This window comes from Orbicella franksi, chromosome 15 (assembly GCF_964199315.1).
Source record: "Orbicella franksi chromosome 15, jaOrbFran1.1, whole genome shotgun sequence".
Lineage (NCBI taxonomy): Eukaryota > Metazoa > Cnidaria > Anthozoa > Scleractinia > Merulinidae > Orbicella > Orbicella franksi.
In genome coordinates, this window is record NC_138159.1 from 3,227,701 (window position 1) to 3,247,324 (window position 19,624).

The following is a 19,624-nucleotide window of genomic DNA, read 5'->3' on the forward strand; positions in this document are numbered from 1 at the left end:
ACCTCAATACTCTTAAAACGAATATAGGTCAAATTAACCTGAATATTCTTTATATTCTCCATAATCTAAACTACTTTCGAAGTGCGCCGCACAAGCATGTCTAGATAATTGCAACGGTCTGACACATCAAAACAACTCAGCATTGTTCAAACAAATTTCCGAATACTGCATGTGTTCAGTTGCGCACGTTACTATCGAAAAACTCGAAAAAAAGCTTAGAACTGGATGTTGGTATGTTTTAATTTGCAACGGACGCTCTTCTCAATGCAACTACAGAAAAGAGTGTGTGTCGGAGTGCATTTCAAGAAGCGTTGCACATGAATGGAACCAATCGATTACGCGTAACGCCTTCGGGCAGCCTGCATAAAACTTAGACAGGCTCTCAGTAAGTCGTCGTCTCCAAATTCGTCAACACGGAATATTATAAACATTTTACCCGATGAATAAATGTATGCATGCTATCAATTGTTTTGCGAGACATAACAAACAACTTTCCAGAAAAAGAGATCTTAAAATTAGGCGTCGAGAAAAGGTACTTTACAATTTTCGATTTTGAAATGGCGCCAAATTATGATTGCGCAAGTAAGTGCGTGTATGGAAATCTGAAAATCGCGAACTAATTTCTCTGAAATTTGATTTCTGACATTTCTCGAGTTAGCCAAGAATAACGAACCAACGCACAAACCCTGCTTTCAACAAAGTTTCACCTTGGTTAGAGAATTCTACAGATTAACTCTAATCCAAGGTTTATTTAACCCTCTTTTGAACAACCGGACTGTGAAGGTTGACGTTAGCTCAGTTTTCGTTTGCCATCTTTATGAATTCGGAATCTCCTTGTCTTCAAGGCACTGCCAAAACTGGAGACGTTTGAATGGAATTCATTGGCCGTGGAAAGCATTCCTAAACCTGCATTACGCAGTATTAGTTGATTATGAAGTTCCATTCTTTTTCATGTTGTCTCTAAATTTGATCAAATTGTTAAACAAGATACGATAACTACAAAGGAATCAGTACGTGTATCTACGGATTGGAAGAACGCCAACAAGTGTAAAGAGTAGTTGTTTATTGATCACTTGATTAACTCTGAACCTCTTAACCATGGTGTAAATTAACGTCAAGAAAGTCGGGAAAAAGAGCAATTTACCGCTAATTTGTCTTTATGAGACATCAAATGAGAGATATACGGTACCTTAATCCACTCCAGGTCAAACCTGCGCACCCAATTCACGATGAAACTACATGACTTGACGGAATCTATGGAAAGCAGATTGTACGTCGTGCATAACGAATGGAACAAACCCGGGCGGGGGGCACTGCCATATACGGGCTATATAGGTATGTGCCGCTGTGAAGGGTATGGTTTTCAAGCAGTTTACTCTAGGATAGGGTATATAAATCAGAGCGTTTGGGTCTAGAATAGGGTATCATTTTTCACAAAACTGACTAGTTGGTTGAAGATTTTATCTAGACTAGGGAAATCAGGAATTGCCACTCAAAAATATAAAAAAAAAAAAATCAAATCAGCAAGTTTAAATTTACGCAAATCAGCCTTAACAGTGTCGATAGATGGGGGATTTGGGGAGTTTACTCTAGTATAGGGTAGCAAAATTCAGCTGAACTAGCTCTGGTATAGGCTAAGGGTTCCATGGTCCCAGCGGCACATCCCCACCCAGAAATTCCCAAAGTACCTCCCCCGGGGAAACAAACTGATTACGAGTAACGCCTTCAGGCATCCTGCATAAAACCTAAAACTAAAGTCGCACTCGGACCAGGCTGGTCCACATTGCCAGTACTAATCGCAGTTTCCGTATCATTCAGAGACTGAAAGCATTGCTACTCACTCTCGAAGGGATGTTTGTTCGGCACGTCGGGATACCTTGCAACACTTATGTCCATCGAAACAATGCACCTCCATAAGCTACATGCATGGCTAGATAATTACATTGGTCTGTCACCAGACAGCTCATTGTTGCTTAAGTGAAAAGACTCGAAATCGAAATTGTTGAGTCGATTTTCAATCGTGACTATAATTCCAAAAATCTGAACTTGGCGGTCTTCTAAATGTACCCAGTGAAAAAAAGTCGATCCAACTCAATATGTGAGTCAGAGAAGTTGTCAAATTCTCGAGTAATTTTCTGATGTCTGGCTGCCTAACACGTTTTGCATCAGCGAGGCTCGATACAAGAACGCAAGAACACAAGACCCACAGAACGCTTTTGTTAACAATGTATTATGACTCTGTAAGATCAAAAGTGAAAGTACTTCGGTAGGCGAAACTTACTATCTGCTCGATAAAACTGATAGAACGTGAGACTTTCATATAAATTCATCCTTTTGAACTAAACATTTGCCCAGTTTTCCCATTCTTTTTCGCTTCAGCACAAATGCAAAACTGGCTAAGTCTTTTGTTAGAAGTGGAAAGCATTTCTGAACCCGCGTTTCGCAGCCTTTTTTGATTATGAAGTTACTAGTCTTTTTCAAGTTGCCACTTACCTTGACATAAGAATTGAACTACATACAATAACTTCAGAGAATTCGTAACATACATTGACAATAACGTTGATAAATTATACTGCCTGGCAAGAACGCCAACATCAGAATGTAAGCAGTCACAGTTTAAAATTTATCAGTTGATTAACTCCGAATCTCCGAAACATGCTATGAACGTCAAGAAAGTACAACTGACTGCTAGTTTAGCTTAATGAGACATCAACTGAGGGACACACAGTACCTTATAATCGGCTCCAGGTGAAATTTGCGCACTCAATGGAGGATAACACTGGATGAATTAACGGGAATCTATGCTTCAGTGTCCGTGTATTCCAAGAAGCGGTACACAAAGAATTAAACTGATCACGCGTAATGCCTTCAGGCATCCTGCGTAAAACTTAGACAGGCTCTTAGTGAGACATCGTCTCCAAATTCGTCAACACGAGAAATTGGGAATATTTTAGCCCAATTACAGGCATGCAAGAGAAGGCACGCAATGTGTGCGAAAGTCAGCGACTTTCCAGACTAAATTTTTTCTTTGTAACGCTAGTAAACGCAAGTTAAAAAGAAGCAGAGGGAGTTGCGAATAAATGTTTCCAGCTTTAGTGATGAAGCTTTTCAATGAATTTGCACCAGATTAAAAGTGTAAAAAGTTAACGTTTAAAAATGGCACATCTTAAATATTTAGTAGTACCAAAGTATCATCCTTGTTCTTACGATGTGATCAGTTGTGATGTTATAGCGATGTTTCGAATGCGCGCTGCTAGTCTTCATCAGGCGATTGGGTCATTGGTGACAGCATCGTGAGACAGACGACATTTCATTGTACACTGCAGTATTTGTCACTTTAATTATGATGGTATATTTGTATGTGTGTAGGTTAGGGGGAGGCAAGGAAAAGTGATCTAAAGTCACACTACCATATAGACAAGTATGGATGTTAATCAAAGGTACACGCACAGCAGTTGGTTGAGAATTAAAGGACTGAGTAGCCTACGAAGAGGCTCGGTAAGGACGGAATATCGGATATGTAGACATGATTGATCATCGCAGTTATACACACAATTTAAGCAGTTGTGAAATTAAATAAAGCCTGATGATCAATCATGTCTTCATAACATTCTCCGCAGTCCAAATATGTGAATTTCATATATTCATTTGTATTCTTCAATATCTACGGGTATATTACAAAATCACAATGTGGCCAGTTCCCAATTGGCTTGATATATAGCTCAGTTGGTAGAGCACTGCACCGATATGGCAGAGGCCATGGATTCAAATCCCGTTCTGGTCTGAATTTTTTTTTCAGGCTTTAATTTCACAACTGCTTAAGTTGTGCGTTTCACTGCGATGATCAATCACGTCTTCATACAAACAACGCCGTGAAAGCACTTTTAAAAACAATGAACACGCACTATTGGTTTAAAATTGCCCATGATGATTTCTTATTTGCCAGTTGCACTATCTGCCTGGAACCTTAAGCCATGTGTCTTCTTGTAAAATAAAAAAACAAAATTTGCTAATTTTTTTCTGGGTCCGCGCAGCATGGCCTCAGTAGTGTGCCATCGATCGATAAACCCCAGCAGTTTTGCAGTGGACTTCCGGTGCATCCAAATTCCTGCGGACGTTTAATTTAACGTCAACTGTGGCCTTTCTGGCAAGGAAAACTTTCGTCGCTGGTGACGATTATGAAATCGTCGAAGAAGGTTACAAGACGGGACATGGCCACTATTACATGTACGTATTCGAAATGAAGAAAGTCATCGGAGTCTGTCCGTGGGGTTTTCCCACGGACGAGATTTGCGTTTAATTTCATGGAAGGAATCGTACGGCGACAAATTCCGCGTCATTACGGCGTATCCGTTCTCTAGACCTTATCACGTCTTCTTGAAGCAGAGAAAGCAAGGTATGGCCACCTTTTAAAATCCTACAGACTTTATGTAGGTAAGAACCAAACGGCTCTTTTAGGAGCCACCACATTAATAAAAGTCAATGGTCCAACATGCTTTCCCCAGTTCTTTTAATTTTGTGCTCGAGCACGTGGAGACGCGCACTTATTATTCACAAAATCGATTATCGATTATCAAAACTGAAGCGTCATAAAATTCAGTTTGACAGCGTCCTCAAAACCAGCAATGAATTTGATTGATGAACCACTCTTGGCGGCTGTCCGTTCTATTGAGAACGCGGACCAAGACAACGATTCTCACGAGGTAATAAATATAACTTGAAATTGGAGTACATGTCGGGCAAATACAAATCCGTACCGTTATTTTGAAATGGGTCGTTGAAATTGAATGGAAAAGATAACTTCATACTTTAACTTACATGATTTAATCAGACCTAAAATTTGAAGACGGCTAAGGACTTTGAAAAGAAATTATTTTGATTTTGAATTAGGTCACTGAAATTGAATGGAAAGGATAAGCCTTTGTGCTTTTTAATACCACTACATGTTTTAATCACAACCTGGAATTTCAAGGAGGGTATGAGCATTCAATAGAAGTTCTTTTGATTTTGAATAGTCACTGATAATGAATGGAAACGATAATGAACCTTTGTGTTTTTTATATCAATACGTGATTCAATCAGACCTGGAGGTTGTAGGCGGTTACGGTTTTGGAAAAGATGGTCTTTTGATTTTGAATAGCTCGCTGTAATCCTTTATATCAGGTCTGGAATTCGAAGGCGGTTACGGTTTTTGAAATGAAGTTCTTTTGATTTTGAATAGCTCGCTGACGGACTTGGAAACGTTCTACCAGTATAACACAAGTAACACTGGACGGATTTAGGATAAGCAAAGCTATAGCGTTCGTCCGATCGTATTTTATAAACCTTAAAGTTACAATGGAACCGTTACTCCTAAATTTAAGTTTAGCGTGCGATGCAAATAATTTGTCCCATTGGCCGCGGGGATAACGAAATTTGCATACGAGTTGAAAACTTAACGCAAGAATGTGACAATGGACTATTATCTTAAACGTTGAATGATTAGACTCTGTTAGCTTAACTGAATAGGCTATTATCTTTTAAGGCGAATTGAACGGACGCTAAAAGACTAATAAAGGCATTTGTTTTCATGCGAGTTGTGGAATTGTTATTCATTTACAGGAAAATTAAATTAACAAACTAAGTAAACTTTTCGGGTGGTCTGCGCGTGTGAATGTAATTATGATAGATCAATAACGTCATATGTTACTTGATTGGTGGTTGAAAATATGATGTCGTTTTTGTGCAATATGATTGGATGTTGGAAATGTGCCGACATTTCCTGTAATATGATTAGTTAACGACACCAATAAAGTTGGGACTCGCTAGATAGAAATCATTTGCAGATGGTGGACTGTTGACTAAACTTTTGTTTCTCTGGATAAGATTTTCGCCCCATGTCAAGCCACTTTGAGGATATAAGCGATGAAGAATTGTTGGAGGCCATTATTGCTATTGAGAATGGACCAGAAATCAGTTATTTCCAACAGGTAAATTAAATATGTCGTAACAAAAATACATTTCGTGTACTTAATGTGTGATGAACCGGGTTATTTATTTTATTTTATATTTTCTCCAAGATTCTTGACGACTCTATCGATGATACGATTTTGTCAAATGTCGCCGAGGCTACAGAACGTCAACTCACTAATCAAGAACAAATGGGAGGAAGTCTAGCTACCACAGAACCTGGACGCTTCGAATTTGTACTCAACCCGTACGTAGATAGTCACAGCAAAAAAATGGGCGTTAGAGAGCGTCACTACACCTCCAACATTCGTCAGGTGGGACAATTTATACCTCAACAAAACTTGGCAGCAGCAATTGCTGATGGATTACATAGAACAATCCAAAATTTGATTCTCCGAGACAGGATACCAGCCGCTGATCGTGTCTACTTCAATTTAGCCAGCAATCGCTTAGTCAAGAGCTATGCTTATCGAGGGTTACCGGCGGGGGAATGGTTAAATGGTAGCGATCGTGTCGACAGTCTGCTGCACCAAATGTCACAGGTGTTAAACTCAAACGAGAACTTTGAAATGAATGATTCGTTTCAATTATCTTTTACACACGTTCGTACATCTCCTCGCGGTAGCGGTCAGAAACGAAAATTGAAACCTGGACATTCTAATCCAGAAACTTTCAAACGTTTGAAAGGTTCTGTCATCAGTATCGATAACAAAGATGAACTATGCTGCGCCCGCGCCATTGTGACAGCTAAAGCTAGAGTGGATGATCACCCTAAATGGAACAGCTTCAGAAGAGGTTACTCTATCCAGAGAGATGAAGCAATCAAGCTGCATATAGAAGCTAATGTAAAAATGGGAAAATGCGGTTACGAGGAACTCACTAGATTTGCATTGACGCCAGGGAGTTGCACATGGCTCTGTCCTGTAATTTTAGGGAAACATTTGATATTAAAGTTAATGGTTAACTTTAAAATTACGTGATTACTTTGTTTATGTTAGAAACCAGGCTTTTTACTCGGTCAACACGGAAACGAGATTAATGACGTCAAAGGGGGCGGGGCTTCTGGTTACCATGGATACGTCAAACTCGAGAAAACAATAGAACTCCTTTCCATAACAATACTTCTTCATTTGCATCACACTACCTGTCAAATTCGTACTGGACTAGCCCATACCACTACTTGCATTTTTTTTAGTTTCAGTCTCCCCATACTCGATATTTTCCGGCCAAAATTTGCTATTTCGCCGAATTGACTGAATCGTGGTATTCGGCAAATCCAACATTTGATTCAAAGGATGCAGTTTCTTTCCTTTATCTTTTTTTTTTACAGATCTGATCGCTAGAAAACTCATGTCTACGTTAACAAATACCAACCTAATGATGCAGACAACAGAGATTCTCTGGGGTAACTTCCACACAGAGAAAAGATCCTTGGTTTCTTCACCACTAACGACTCACTACCGCTGTTAGCTGCTGCTTAAGAACATTTTTAGACACCAGACAAGCAACTTAATCGATCACACATAGGTCATTGCTGGTTCCTGTATGAACATGTTGTTGTCCTAGAAAACATAAATGGGATTCTGGAAAGCGCTATATGCCCTAAGTAGGAAGATCCCATCGACATTGTAAACAACGCGTGGCAAAAATACACTTTGTTGAAATTACCCCTGTCAGCAGCTATCTCTAAATTTGCTTTTAAAAGAATCCCCCACAAAGTTTTTAATATCTCTATTTTTTGTTGTTTTAATTTTTCACTCATAATATATATAATCCGAAAACACCGTGGCATTTCAATTAACAACAGCAGAGAATCTTCTACTTTGCGTCTTAATATTATTACCTTACGTTCTGACTTTAACTGTTAGTTTAGGGAGAACACCAGTTATAAGGTCAACTAAGTGACTAAAATACATTTCACGTCATCCCCAGTTTGGTATCGTTTGGCTGCCACGTCATCTAGTTCGGCATTCGCAAAAAAGCTAGCCGCATATACGATAATACACAAGATACAAATGTATCGTTCTCGACCCCAGAGCTCTTCTCTTTTGTGCATGACCCTGTCAAGAAAGCCAAGGGTCTGGGCTCTAAAATGCTAACGTATTTCTTGTATGGTTTACACGCACGGTAAACTGTAGTTGCAATTCGAAATGTTCGTTAAAATGATATCATTAGCCCTTCTAACGAATTTTACAATAGCTCATGTATATAAATTAAATCCCCGATTTGTTACTATGTCTTGTGACGTGGTAATAAGCTACATAACAAGAGCAACAACAACAACAACTAGCTTTATTTGCATGACCATAAATACATACAGTGTTGCAAAAGCTTTTGTAAACTAAAACTAAAACAGCGACGATTATCATGATCAAATAATAATGTTATGATGCAGCAATCAAGTTACATTGGTTTGATTTGAAAGTAGAATATTGCGCAGATCAAAGCAAGATGAAATGATTTTTGCTAATTGAATATTAATATAATGATTTGAAGAAGTCATAAGTTCGCTAATGGCTCTTAACGAAGATAGTTGTTCAAAAGTCGGAATGATATGTTCTATTTTTTTCATAAAATATATTTCTTAGAATAAAGTATTTATTGCAATATATTAGAAAGTGAGATTCGTCTTCAATTTGATTAGATGCACAAATAGGGCACCCACCAGTCTCAATTCTTACTTTGTGATTGCCTATCCTAAATTTCACTAGTTCTTTTCTTTCGCTTAGTTTGCTTGTTAGGCCTAAATAAGAGGAGGGTGTAGAGTTCGATGAGATCATTGTCTGTTTGAAAACAATGAAAAATAGCGAAACTGCTCGCTATTCAAGAATCCGATCCCTTTCTACTTCGCTATTCAGGATCCTTTTCAAACGATATGCCATGTTCTTCATCACCACCTCATCAATGTCTTCCAGAACGTTTACGCCACCCAGCCAGTAGTGCGCAAGATTTCCACTCTCCAGGGCCTTCTGCAGCTCCCCAAGAAAGCCGACAAAGTGTTCCCCCAGCGAGTTCCGGCTGGTCCAGTTTCCACGTTTTTCTTTTATATAATGCATGTAGGCTGTCTTCAAGTGGTACGACTCGAGTCTACCGAGCGAGGTTCGCTCCCTGTTCACGATGGTTTTGACGATTCTGAGGAGCTCGTGCCTACAGCCATGATCTCTATCCATGTATTCTAAGATGCTTTTTTCCTTTAATGAAAACGACTGTCTCCACAGAAGATCTCGATTGGAAACTGGTCTACGCCCTGTATACGGCTTGGCCACATAGTAGCTCATGTCTGGCCCCACCTGAAAGCAAGGAACAAGATCTGCTGATAATAACTTCTGGTTTGTTCCCTTCTTGACGATATCAAGCTGAACTGCTGGGCCATGGGTTCGCACAACCATGTTTACATTAGAAGCTCTGAAATTATTGACTGCTTGGACAACAAGACTGTAGAACCAGCCATTTCGAAGGCGTTCAGCATTTATGTAGCCCTCCGCGCTTACATAATCACGGGTGCGAAACTTTGAGTCACTTCTTGCCTCGAGCCGGGCATAACCAGGTACTCCGCAGCCTTCGAGTACAACTTCTGACTTAGTCGTCTGCAGCACTACCATGACGTCGACTTCATCGGCAGCTTCCGTTTTAAGCCTCTCATACACGCTCCCTGTGTACTCCAGCCTCAAGATTGGAAGTGTGGAATACTGCCGACAGTACTTCATGACCTGGTCTTCAATATAATCTTTCACCAGCCTTCTACTGTCAGACGTCTCATCCTCGGAAATCTTCACGTACTTTACGGAATAATTACGAAGCTTCCTCGTTAACGAATCTCCTCTGGTGGCCTGTGCTTGTGCCATTATCTGATTAAAAAAAAAGACCAATCTCGCATATAAGTCATGTAATTACTATTCAAAATCGTTAATTAAATCAATGACAAGATGTTCTCGAAGGAAATACTAAAGCAACGTATTCTGATGGAGATGTCAGTACAAACGAGGCTGCGGCTCTATCCAACTGAGGGGAGGAGGTGATGCCGGGTGATGCGGGGCGGATGGTGGATGGTAAGGGGGGGGGGGGGGGGAAGGTATACAACCCATTTCGCAGCCTACTTTTTGCCCAAATCCAGATACATTCCCATTTTGCGATTTCCCGTCCTAGTGACCCAAATCACACTTTTCTAGTGAAAATATAGGCAAATCTCAACAGTAAAAGGATCCCCTGTACCATTCCTCGTTCTTCTCTCCCTATCATGGCATATTTCTCCAATCCTGTCATAATATAACCTGCCCTGTCCTATACATACGTTTACACTCGGGAAACATAATTTAAGTGTACCAAATCTCCGAAATAAATGTTCAGGTTTTACTCCCAACCTTTCACCAGGCGTCTTATTAGAACGAGTGTTTTAAAGAATCTATTTTCAGCCAAACTGATCGTTGTAAACTTACAAGATGTGAACGGTGTAAAGCTGTACTGAGGACGAGAATAATAATAATAATAATTCCAAAACACAAATTTATATCTTCCCAGGCCAGGATTTGTTGTCATCCGCCGAAACGAAAGCGAATATGTCGACTAAACGAGTACGGCTACATTATATTTGTCTTACTTTCGGATCGATCAAAATTACTGAGCAATAGCGGCCCTACAACTTCGAAGGATTAAAATGGCGTTTATAATTCAAAATATTCGAAGGCGAGGATTGCTATAAAATCACCTCTGAAAACAGTTGTATTTACGTCGTCAATTCTCAATGCTGTCTGCCCAGTCAAGCAGCTAAAATTAAAATTAAGGAATTAATAGATATGTTCTATACAGAAACAACGTATTTAGTTCGTTTGATATCGAGCGATGGAAGAAAGACTCGGTAATTCGCTACCATATTTAATAGCACATTGTAAACAAACGTGACAGTAGTTTCTTTTGAAAATGTGTGCTCCTCTTTCAAATACAGCGGTAAAGAACAGTCGCTAACAACTTACCTGATTTTTGCAAGGCGTGAAATCGCGAAATCGTGAAAATTAGTCAATCCAAAGCAAAAGATCCTAGGTAATAAATGTATTGATGTCTTGTGTAAAGTACAAAGTGCAAACTGCTATTTTCAACCAATCCGAGTCTCTCTCAGAGCTTGTCACGCTACTTCCGGTTTTTCTCGGAAAAATGTTCATAATTTCCAGGAATCTAATCCGTTACTTGGGTTTATAATATAACTGAACAAAATAATCTCGAGCTTATAATGCTTTCAAAGCGCTAAGAAGCTTCCAAAAAAAAAATCCACTTTTAAACATTTCATGGACAGTTATAAGGACCTGGACCATGTTATAGTCTAGGTTTTTTATTTACTAGTTTCAATTGTTAGACTTGATTCGATGCTTTCCTTTTTAATATTTTAGTGTCTCATATTTTAGTTTTTTATATTGTCGTTGCCGGTATCTTTGAGAAACTTTCCATATTGTTAATCTTTATAGTTCATCTTTTTATTCCGTAAATATTTATATGAGGGCCACTGGTTTTTCACTCCTTCCATCGTTCATTTGTTCGCCCATTGGTCAATCATCATTAACCATTTTATACGCATTAGTAAGTTATGAAGATGACAAATTTAACAATCTTAATGTGTACAGTGTTTTAATTTTTATTATACATTGAACTCACTATCTCTTCTCTGGTTGGCCGAAAGCGTACAGTGAATTTTCGAAATCAGCGCCTGTGACGTCATCACTGCAGATTATACAATAATCATGTCAAGGACACTCAAGGTCACGGGTAGTCATGTCATGTATGACCACGGTGCATGATTTCTAAGGGTAATCATGTCAACTTCGCTTCGGCTTCGGCTGATAACCCCTACCTGGACCTTGATTATTCTGGATATCACAAAAACCTCATCAAATAATTGATTAACATCTGCTAGGTAAACAAAGACCAAGAAAGGACTGTTCGCAAAAATAAGGAAAAAAAAATTGTGTCACCATTTTCTCTTAAGTATGATATATGCCTTTGATAGTTGTCTACCTAAAATATAAGCACATGGGGAAAAAAAATGCTATTCTAAGAGTTTTCTGTAAATCATTTTTAGGGATTTACTCACAGTGTAATTTCATATTCGAGGGTTCTTACTTTCGGATAAAATCACGAACGCTTTTATTAAGTAAAACTAATTAATTTGTTTAACTAATTAATTAATTAATTAGTCAATCAATTAATCAGATGGCGCCCCATGTCAATCAAAATTACCAGTGTTTTGTTCATATTATTTCGCCATATGTCCACAGTTTAATATTTTCTGTAACCCTGGAATTCCGTGTAAATAAAAGCGATACGCATCGTTCGAATTCTCCTCAGTTCTCCTGTCCGCTTCTCGTCTAGAAAGTTTTATCACGCCTTGAATCACTCGGAAATTCATACAGCTCATCAATTTTGTGATTTTCAATATCTTCTTTTTCGGTAGTCGAGTACAGCCAAATCTACATTAAGCGGAGACCAACAACAACATCAATCCTTTATTTAAACACGATTTTGTTTAAAGCAACAGGTTGGCTTGTAGGGTCTTGCGTCTATCTTAAAAATTTTAAAAAACATAAATATGTACAGTGCATGCAAAAGTACGCTCGTGCAAAAGTCTATTCGATGTAAATTATTTCTGAGGCACGATATTGAGTACTTGTGTCAGAAATGCAAAGAACAAATGAAAAACATTGCTAAAAAAAAAAATTTTAACTGATCACTCCGTGAGGAAATCTCTTCACCTTCAGGTTGATAACTTGAACTTTGCTACGACTGCCATCGCAAAAAGTCTATCAAGAAGCGAATTGAATATCCGATTCCTACCTACAACTTGGATTTTCCAAGTTAAAAATCACTAGCAAAAACAAATTTCATGACAAAACCACGCGGCTTTAGTCATTTTCAGCTGTGAGTAAATTTCCAACTCAAATGTATTCTGTCCATCAATCTCAAATGTTTTTTCCTAAATTTAATTAGTTTGATTTACATCTTACTAAACAATTATTGCATTCTCTAGGTTAACTTCATGTACCCTGGATTAAAACAGGTTAAAGACGTAGCCAAAACAAACATTTGAAGAAAAAGCAGTCATGATTTCTGCTGATCGCACCTTTTGTTTTATCCAGTCTTTTATAACTTATTTAACTTTCACAACTTCATTGAATATAAAACTGCACATCGCTTTGGCTGAAGATTGTTGATTGGATATTTCAGAACTAACAAATCTTTTTGTGATCTTCTCTCTTTAAGACCAAGTTCTTTCGAGTTAACATTGCAGATCAGCATCGAAATTCTCTTTACAATTTCAGAACGACTAAAGGTCCACAGGTGATGAGGATAACGAAACTCATCAACAAGGGGATATTGTCTTGATTTATCACCAAATTCTCAGAACGAATATTATAGGAAATGCATGGCAATCAACAACGAGAATTAGGAAACCAATATGTTTGTTTGGCCAGAAAAACTTTGTTCATTTCTGCCCTACTGTTCAGGATCCTTTCCAAGCGATTTGCCATCTTTTCGAGCAGCTCTTGGTCGATTTCTCCTAGAAGATTAACGCCATGTAGCCAGCGGTGAGGAAGGTTTCTATTCTCCAGAGCAATTTGCAGCTCCTCAAGGAATCCAAGGAAGTGATCGGCTAGTGCGTTCTCTCCATCCCACATCTGATTATGCTTGTTTATGTAGTGCATGAGGGCAGTCTTCAGATGGTATGAAGGTAGTCTTCCCAAGGGCCCTGGCTCCCACGTCACTATCGTTTTCACGATCCTAAAAAGTTTGTGCCTACAGCCATTGTCATCATCGTCCATGTTCTCAAGCATTTCTTTGTCCTTCAGTGAAAACCACTGCCGCCAGTGAAGCTCAGGACCCGAAACAGGTGTCCTAATGTAGGGCTTGGCCACAAAGTAGTCACCAGACTCAACTTGAAAGCAAGGAATGAGATCAGCTTTCAACAGTATCTCATCAGTTTGCTTTTTGATGACGTCAAGCTCAACCACGGGCCCGTTGGTATACACGGCTAAATTGACGTCAAAAGTTGATGACTACCTCTCTCTGCTATATTGTACTGCTTGGGCAACAAGACTGTAAAGTCAGCCACTTGAAAGCTGCTCAGGATCTATGTATCCTTCAGGATCTGCATACTTGCGAAATTTCGAGCGCCGACATGTTTTGAGACGTACGTACCATGGCACATAAGTGAATTCTGTTTCCACTTCTTGCCCCCAGAGCCATGATTTCGTTGTCTTGAGAATTACCATGACACTCACTTTTTCATCATCTTCAGTTTGCAGCCCCTCGTGCACGCTGCCAGTGAACTCCACTTTCCGGATTGGAAGTTTGGAGTTCTGTAGACAGTAACGCATGACCTGGCCTTCAATGACGTCTTTCACCAGCTTTCTAGTAGAAGCCATATCAACCTCGTGGACCTTGACATAACTGAAGGAATAATCACGAAGCTTCTTCGTTAGGGAGTCGTCTGCTTGTGCCCAAGGCCAAAGCCACGATATCTATAAATGCATAAGTAAAAGGAATGTGAACTGGACAGCAATTCTCACCCAAATACCCTGATGTGGTCATGATAAACGGGTAGAGGTATATTGCTCCCACCAAACAAAGCAAAAAAGAGAAAATTCTCAGAAACATGTGACCACCTCTCCCTCTCCCTTCCTACTCCCACAAAAAGAAAAAAAATCCTTTGTGCCATCCTTTTGTTTTAATGATTAATTAATTAATTAATTAATTAATCAATCGAATTTATCTTTGTGCGAGTTAAAGTATCTATCAGGAAGTACAGCTGCTAAATTACAATGCTCCAATTCAATAATGATTTATCACCCTTTGGCTGTTTCCCCAAGGTATGAAGAGCTTTTTGATAAGCCAATATTGCTACCATAGGTTAATCAAAGCATGCAAACGACCATAGTGCAGTTAGTTTACGTAATATATCAAACACGAAAGACTGTGTTTGACCACATTTCCAAGCACCTAGAAGAGGGTTCAAAATACGACGCGTAGCGGGATATTTTTGACGAACTTCGTGGTGTTTGGAAATGTGGTCAAATACTGTCTTGAGTGTTTGATATGTCTTCTCAATCGAAACTAAAACTAAGGAGAAAATGGAGAAAACAAATCGTAAAAATCTATGCTAATTATGATCAGATATCCAATCAACGTCACGGTCATGATTTCCTTTGTTTAAACTTAATGAATTATTAATGAGTTTGAGCACATTAGGTATGATTAAAGAAATAATCGCACATTGTTTTTGTCAAGGCGTTTCTCTCCGTCTGTTTTTGAGGGTCACGCTTAAGAGAAATCTCCCTATTTTGCAGAGCAAACCATTATTTTTACCTTCCCTCTGAGGAGTTTGTTTCTTTCGCCTTCACTTTCAATGATCCTTGAACAACGGTTCGCTACGAGAGAAATCCTTCCTTTAGATATGCCTTCCAGGAGATGACCCTTCATCAGCAAGCCGCGCAGTGTGTTCATAAAACCAAGGAAGTGTTCTCCCAGTGCGATATCACCATTCCAGAAACGATCGGGAGGAGTGAAGCAGCAGTAATGGTTAAAGGCTTGGTTCACATCATGCGAACTCAGCAAATAAAGGACGCCATCCCTTTGAATGACGGTTGTGACAACCAAAAAGAGCTCGGAAAAGAGCTCAACCATGCACTTACGTTCATCGCTGTTCAAGAACTGCAATCTCTGTAATCCGTGCGAGGAAAACAACGCTTTCTCCACCGCCCTGCCATCTGTTATGTGTCTAGTTGTCGAGTGCGTGGCGGAATATTCACGAAGATTCTGGCTCAGCAGGATTTTGTCGCAAGTTTCTTGAAAGCTTGTCGCCCTTCTCTGTTTAAGATGAAAAGAGTTAAATGCATCTAACTAATTTTGTAACATAACATAACATAACATAAAACCTTTATTTTGACACGGTAAGAGTTAAAGCCTCACAGCTTGTGGGGTCGTGTATGCTACTAAACTAAAATACATTAATTGAAATATATAAATATAAAATACTAGATATAGAGCTAAGAACAAGGTGCCCAAATGTAGTCGCATGTAACAGTTATTATCCGCTCTGAAGTATAGATAAGATAAGATAAGATAAGATAACTTTGTTTATACACGGTTTTACCATCAGTCAACAAAGTTACTGGACTATCTACCTATCTGCCTAACTACAATAAAAATTAAAAAAAAGAAAAAAAAAATGCTTTTCATGGAGGCCGTGTCTAAAAATTTACTTAAAATTAAGATATTACTTTAAACTGTGGCGACTTAATTTAGATTTGAAATCGGTCATTGAAGATGCTTGTCTTAGGTCTATAGACGTCTATAGGTAAGTAGTTCCACAACTGAGCTCCGCTGTACGGAAAACCTCTCTTAAGATTTACAATTTCGAGGTTGTGGAAGAACTAATTCAGTTCGATATTCCTTAAACGACAAGCATTTACGTGGTCACGATATACGAATCTTGATCTCAGATAATCAGGTGTCATACCATTTGATGTTTTATACATTAGGATAGAGTTCCGTTTTAATCTATGATAGTAGAGTCTTCGCCACCCTAATGCCCGGAACAAATCATCCAAATTACTATCATAGTTCAAAGACATTAGAGTGCGAGCTGCGCGATTTTGAAGCCTTTGCAGTTTTTCAGAAAGACCCTTGTTACAGTTACCCCACACTACATTGCAATAATCAAATGTGGTTGAACAAGGCTATTATAAACTTTAATTAAAACATTATTAAATGGAGTGAGATGCCGAATTCGTTTAATTGCACCAATGGCACAAGCTATCGTCTTAAAGGTATTTTCAATATGACACTCCCAGTTTGTATTTTGATCGACATAAACTTCAAGGGATTTAGCGGAGGTTACTTGTTTATTTTTTGCCTAAAAACATCCCTTGAGTATCTTTTGACTGTTTAAATTGAGTCGTTTGTCTGTTTTAAGTGAATGGGTGGTTAAAAACTTCTATCTAATTTTAAAAACCTAGCGGTGATTCTTTAGTATGGAGACCAACTCCAGCTGTCCGTTTGAGGCGTCTACTAGAAGTGCCGTTAAGAGAGACTACTTCCGGCATTGAGTGCGCTACAAGAAACTAGCCCCCGGGGTAACCCCCATATAAAAAAGGACGGAGGTGTTCGTTGGAAATTTTGAAAAGAATCCTTGAGAGGTACCAAGATCCTGTTTTGTGGGCGTGGCTTGAAATTTCTTTTTTGACCTCTAAGAGGTACCAATTCTGAAAAAACACATCCTGTGCACATCTTTGAACATACCTTCATCTTTGCTAAACGAGAAGCCATGTGCTCAAGTACTTTTTGGTTTAAATCCTTCAGGAGGTTCATTCGTGGCTGCCAGTAGTTAGGTAGTTGTCTATCCGTCAAATAGCTCTGCAGTTTTCCGAGAAAACCTGGAAAGTGTTCCTCTAGCGAACGGTCTCCAGACCAATTTTCGTTCGTGTCAGTCATGTAGTGCATAAAGGCGGTCTTCAAGTGATATGACGTCAGTCCTGCAAACGTCGTTTCTTTTTTTAGGATGGTTTTGACGATTCTAAGGAGTTCGCGTCTACAGCCATCTTCTTTATCTATTTTCTTCAGCACCTTTTTTTCCCTGAGTGAGAATGATGGCCTCCAGAGAAGCTCAGCATCAGAAACAGGTCTTCTCCCTTCGTAAGGCTTGGCCACGTAATAGTCGCTGGACCCAATTTGAAAGCATAACACAAGATCAACTGATAACAGAGTTTCCTTCGCTCCGGTGGCATCAAGAATGATATCAAGCTTGATAGCGGGTCCGTGAGAGGACACTCTTAAGCAAACAGGTGACAGTGGTAATTTCAACTCAAAGGCATTCTTAGCTTTGGTGACAAGACTGCAGAACCAAGCCAGTCTAATCTGTGCAGGAATTATATATCCCCATGGGTCAACGTATCTACGGAGAGGTATCGAGTTGATGTCTTCTTTAATCTTAGCATAGCCTGGTACCTCTTCAACTACCACTTCTAAGTCGGTCGTGTCCAGAACTACCATGAGATCCGCTTCATCGGCGGCCTCGCACTTTAGCCCTTCGTACATGCTGCCGGTGTATTCTAGTCTCAGTAGAGGCAGCGGAGAGTTTCTTTTGCAGTAAGGAATGACTTCGTCTTCAACGTAATCTTTCACCAGCTTTTTGGCGCGTAGCATCTTCTCTTTGCTGATCTTTACATTGTCATTGAAAATTTTTCGAAGAGTTCTTGTTAGTGAGTCGCCTTTTCTGGGCTCTTTCGGTAACGCCTACATGACCTAATGCATAATGGATGAGAAAGGTTTCATAGATACGCAATTCTCTCCGGCCATGTTAAATATTTACATCGAGTAAAGATATTGTTTCCCGACTCTGTAACAGACATAGTAAGAAACGAGAGACGGAAGTAGAGTCAATATTTTAGCGATCAAAAGCTTTCGACGCTGTCAATGTGCGTCTTTCTCAAGTGAATATGGCGGGGATCGACACGTTCCGCCGTTTAACACCTTGTGGACACAGTCCACAAGTTGGAAGAGAGTAAGGCGGCCATCATAGCTTGAGAAGAAAACAACTTTAGAAGGAGAATTCGTGAGGCCTTGGAAATTCTGAGGCAGTCCCCCACGCTCAATCGAGACCGTGGATTTGAACTTCCAGCCCCATACGGGAATGTTTTGGCGCATGACTTGGTTCAACCAAGCTCACGGGACACATAGATTTCCGCCATACTCACTTGAGAAAGGTTTTTTTTTACACTGGAAAATCGACCAAGTGACTCGTGGAATATTTCACAACACATCACGAAAAAGGCCAGCCACCTTCTCAGCAAAAATTATGTATTTTAAATAGCAAATAACTAATGGACACTTCAAACTTTGACTCTAGCCAAAACAAATCTTGCCCTTGGTTAAGGTGTCATCTCATCACGAGATTGTTTTCATTTCTACATACCAGTTTAGTCAGGGGTGGATAGCGTTATCCATTTATATCTATCCCTTTTAAGTCTAAATCTTCTGGCGTTCTATCGCGGATGGCGTTCTCTGATTGGCTACGCTACTTACTATCTATTCTGTGATAGATAGTGTGTAGCGTAGCATGCAGTGTGCGCTCGTTAACGAAATGACGGCCGCTTCTTGGCGTTTTTGAAGTGTCTGTGAAGAGTATTTAGATAAAGGTTTGGACGACTAGTAGATTTTTACTAAAACAATTAGATTATTCGTTCTCAATTCTATGCGTGATAGTTGACGAGGGCGCAGCCCGAGTCAACTATCACGCGATAGAAATCTCAAGCAAATAATCTAATTGTTTAATATGTATACTTAACCTTTGCAATACACTGTTGCATTTTTTTTAGTTTCAGTCTCCCGATACCCGATATTTTCCTGCCAAAATTTGCTCTTTCTCCGAATTGACTTAATCGTGGTATTTGGCAAATCCAGCGTTTGATTCAAACGATGTTTCTCTGCTTTATCTCTTTTTACAGAACTGATCGCTAGAAAACTCATGTCTACTTTAACAAATACCAACCTAATGATGCAAACAACAGAGATTCTCAGGGGTAACTTCCACACAGAAAGATCCTTGGTTTCTTCCACCACTCACGACTTACTACTGCTGTTAGCTACTGCTTCGGAACATTTTTAGACACCAGACAAACAACTTGATCGATCA

General features: G+C 39.4%; 3 protein-coding genes and 1 pseudogene across 4 annotated transcripts in view; 1 reads left to right on the forward strand and 3 right to left on the reverse strand.

The window, feature by feature from the left end:
* LOC145470543 (uncharacterized) overlaps positions 1-19,624 on the forward strand; it is a 113,819-nt gene that overhangs the window by 47,427 nt on the left and 46,768 nt on the right. The gene's annotated exons all lie outside the window — the stretch shown is intronic.
* On the reverse strand, positions 8,554-11,200 carry LOC145470129 (cyclic GMP-AMP synthase-like receptor 3 pseudogene; annotated as a pseudogene). The gene is made up of 2 exons (XR_014042437.1): positions 10,920-11,200; positions 8,554-9,797 (listed from the first exon to the last, which is right to left on the reverse strand). The product of XR_014042437.1 is annotated as a cyclic GMP-AMP synthase-like receptor 3 pseudogene (transcript).
* LOC145469900 (cyclic GMP-AMP synthase-like receptor 3) lies at positions 13,399-15,713 on the reverse strand. Its single transcript, XM_081453712.1, has 2 exons — positions 15,624-15,713; positions 13,399-14,453 (listed from the first exon to the last, which is right to left on the reverse strand). Exons 1-2 carry the CDS (start codon positions 15,627-15,629, stop codon positions 14,037-14,039), a joined length of 423 nt encoding a protein of 140 aa, XP_081309838.1. The 5' UTR covers positions 15,630-15,713; the 3' UTR covers positions 13,399-14,036.
* On the reverse strand, positions 15,750-18,343 carry LOC145469899 (cyclic GMP-AMP synthase-like receptor 3). Its single transcript, XM_081453711.1, has 3 exons — positions 17,233-18,343; positions 16,451-16,516; positions 15,750-15,798 (listed from the first exon to the last, which is right to left on the reverse strand). Exons 1-2 carry the CDS (start codon positions 18,133-18,135, stop codon positions 16,487-16,489), a joined length of 933 nt encoding a protein of 310 aa, XP_081309837.1. The 5' UTR covers positions 18,136-18,343; the 3' UTR covers positions 15,750-15,798; positions 16,451-16,486.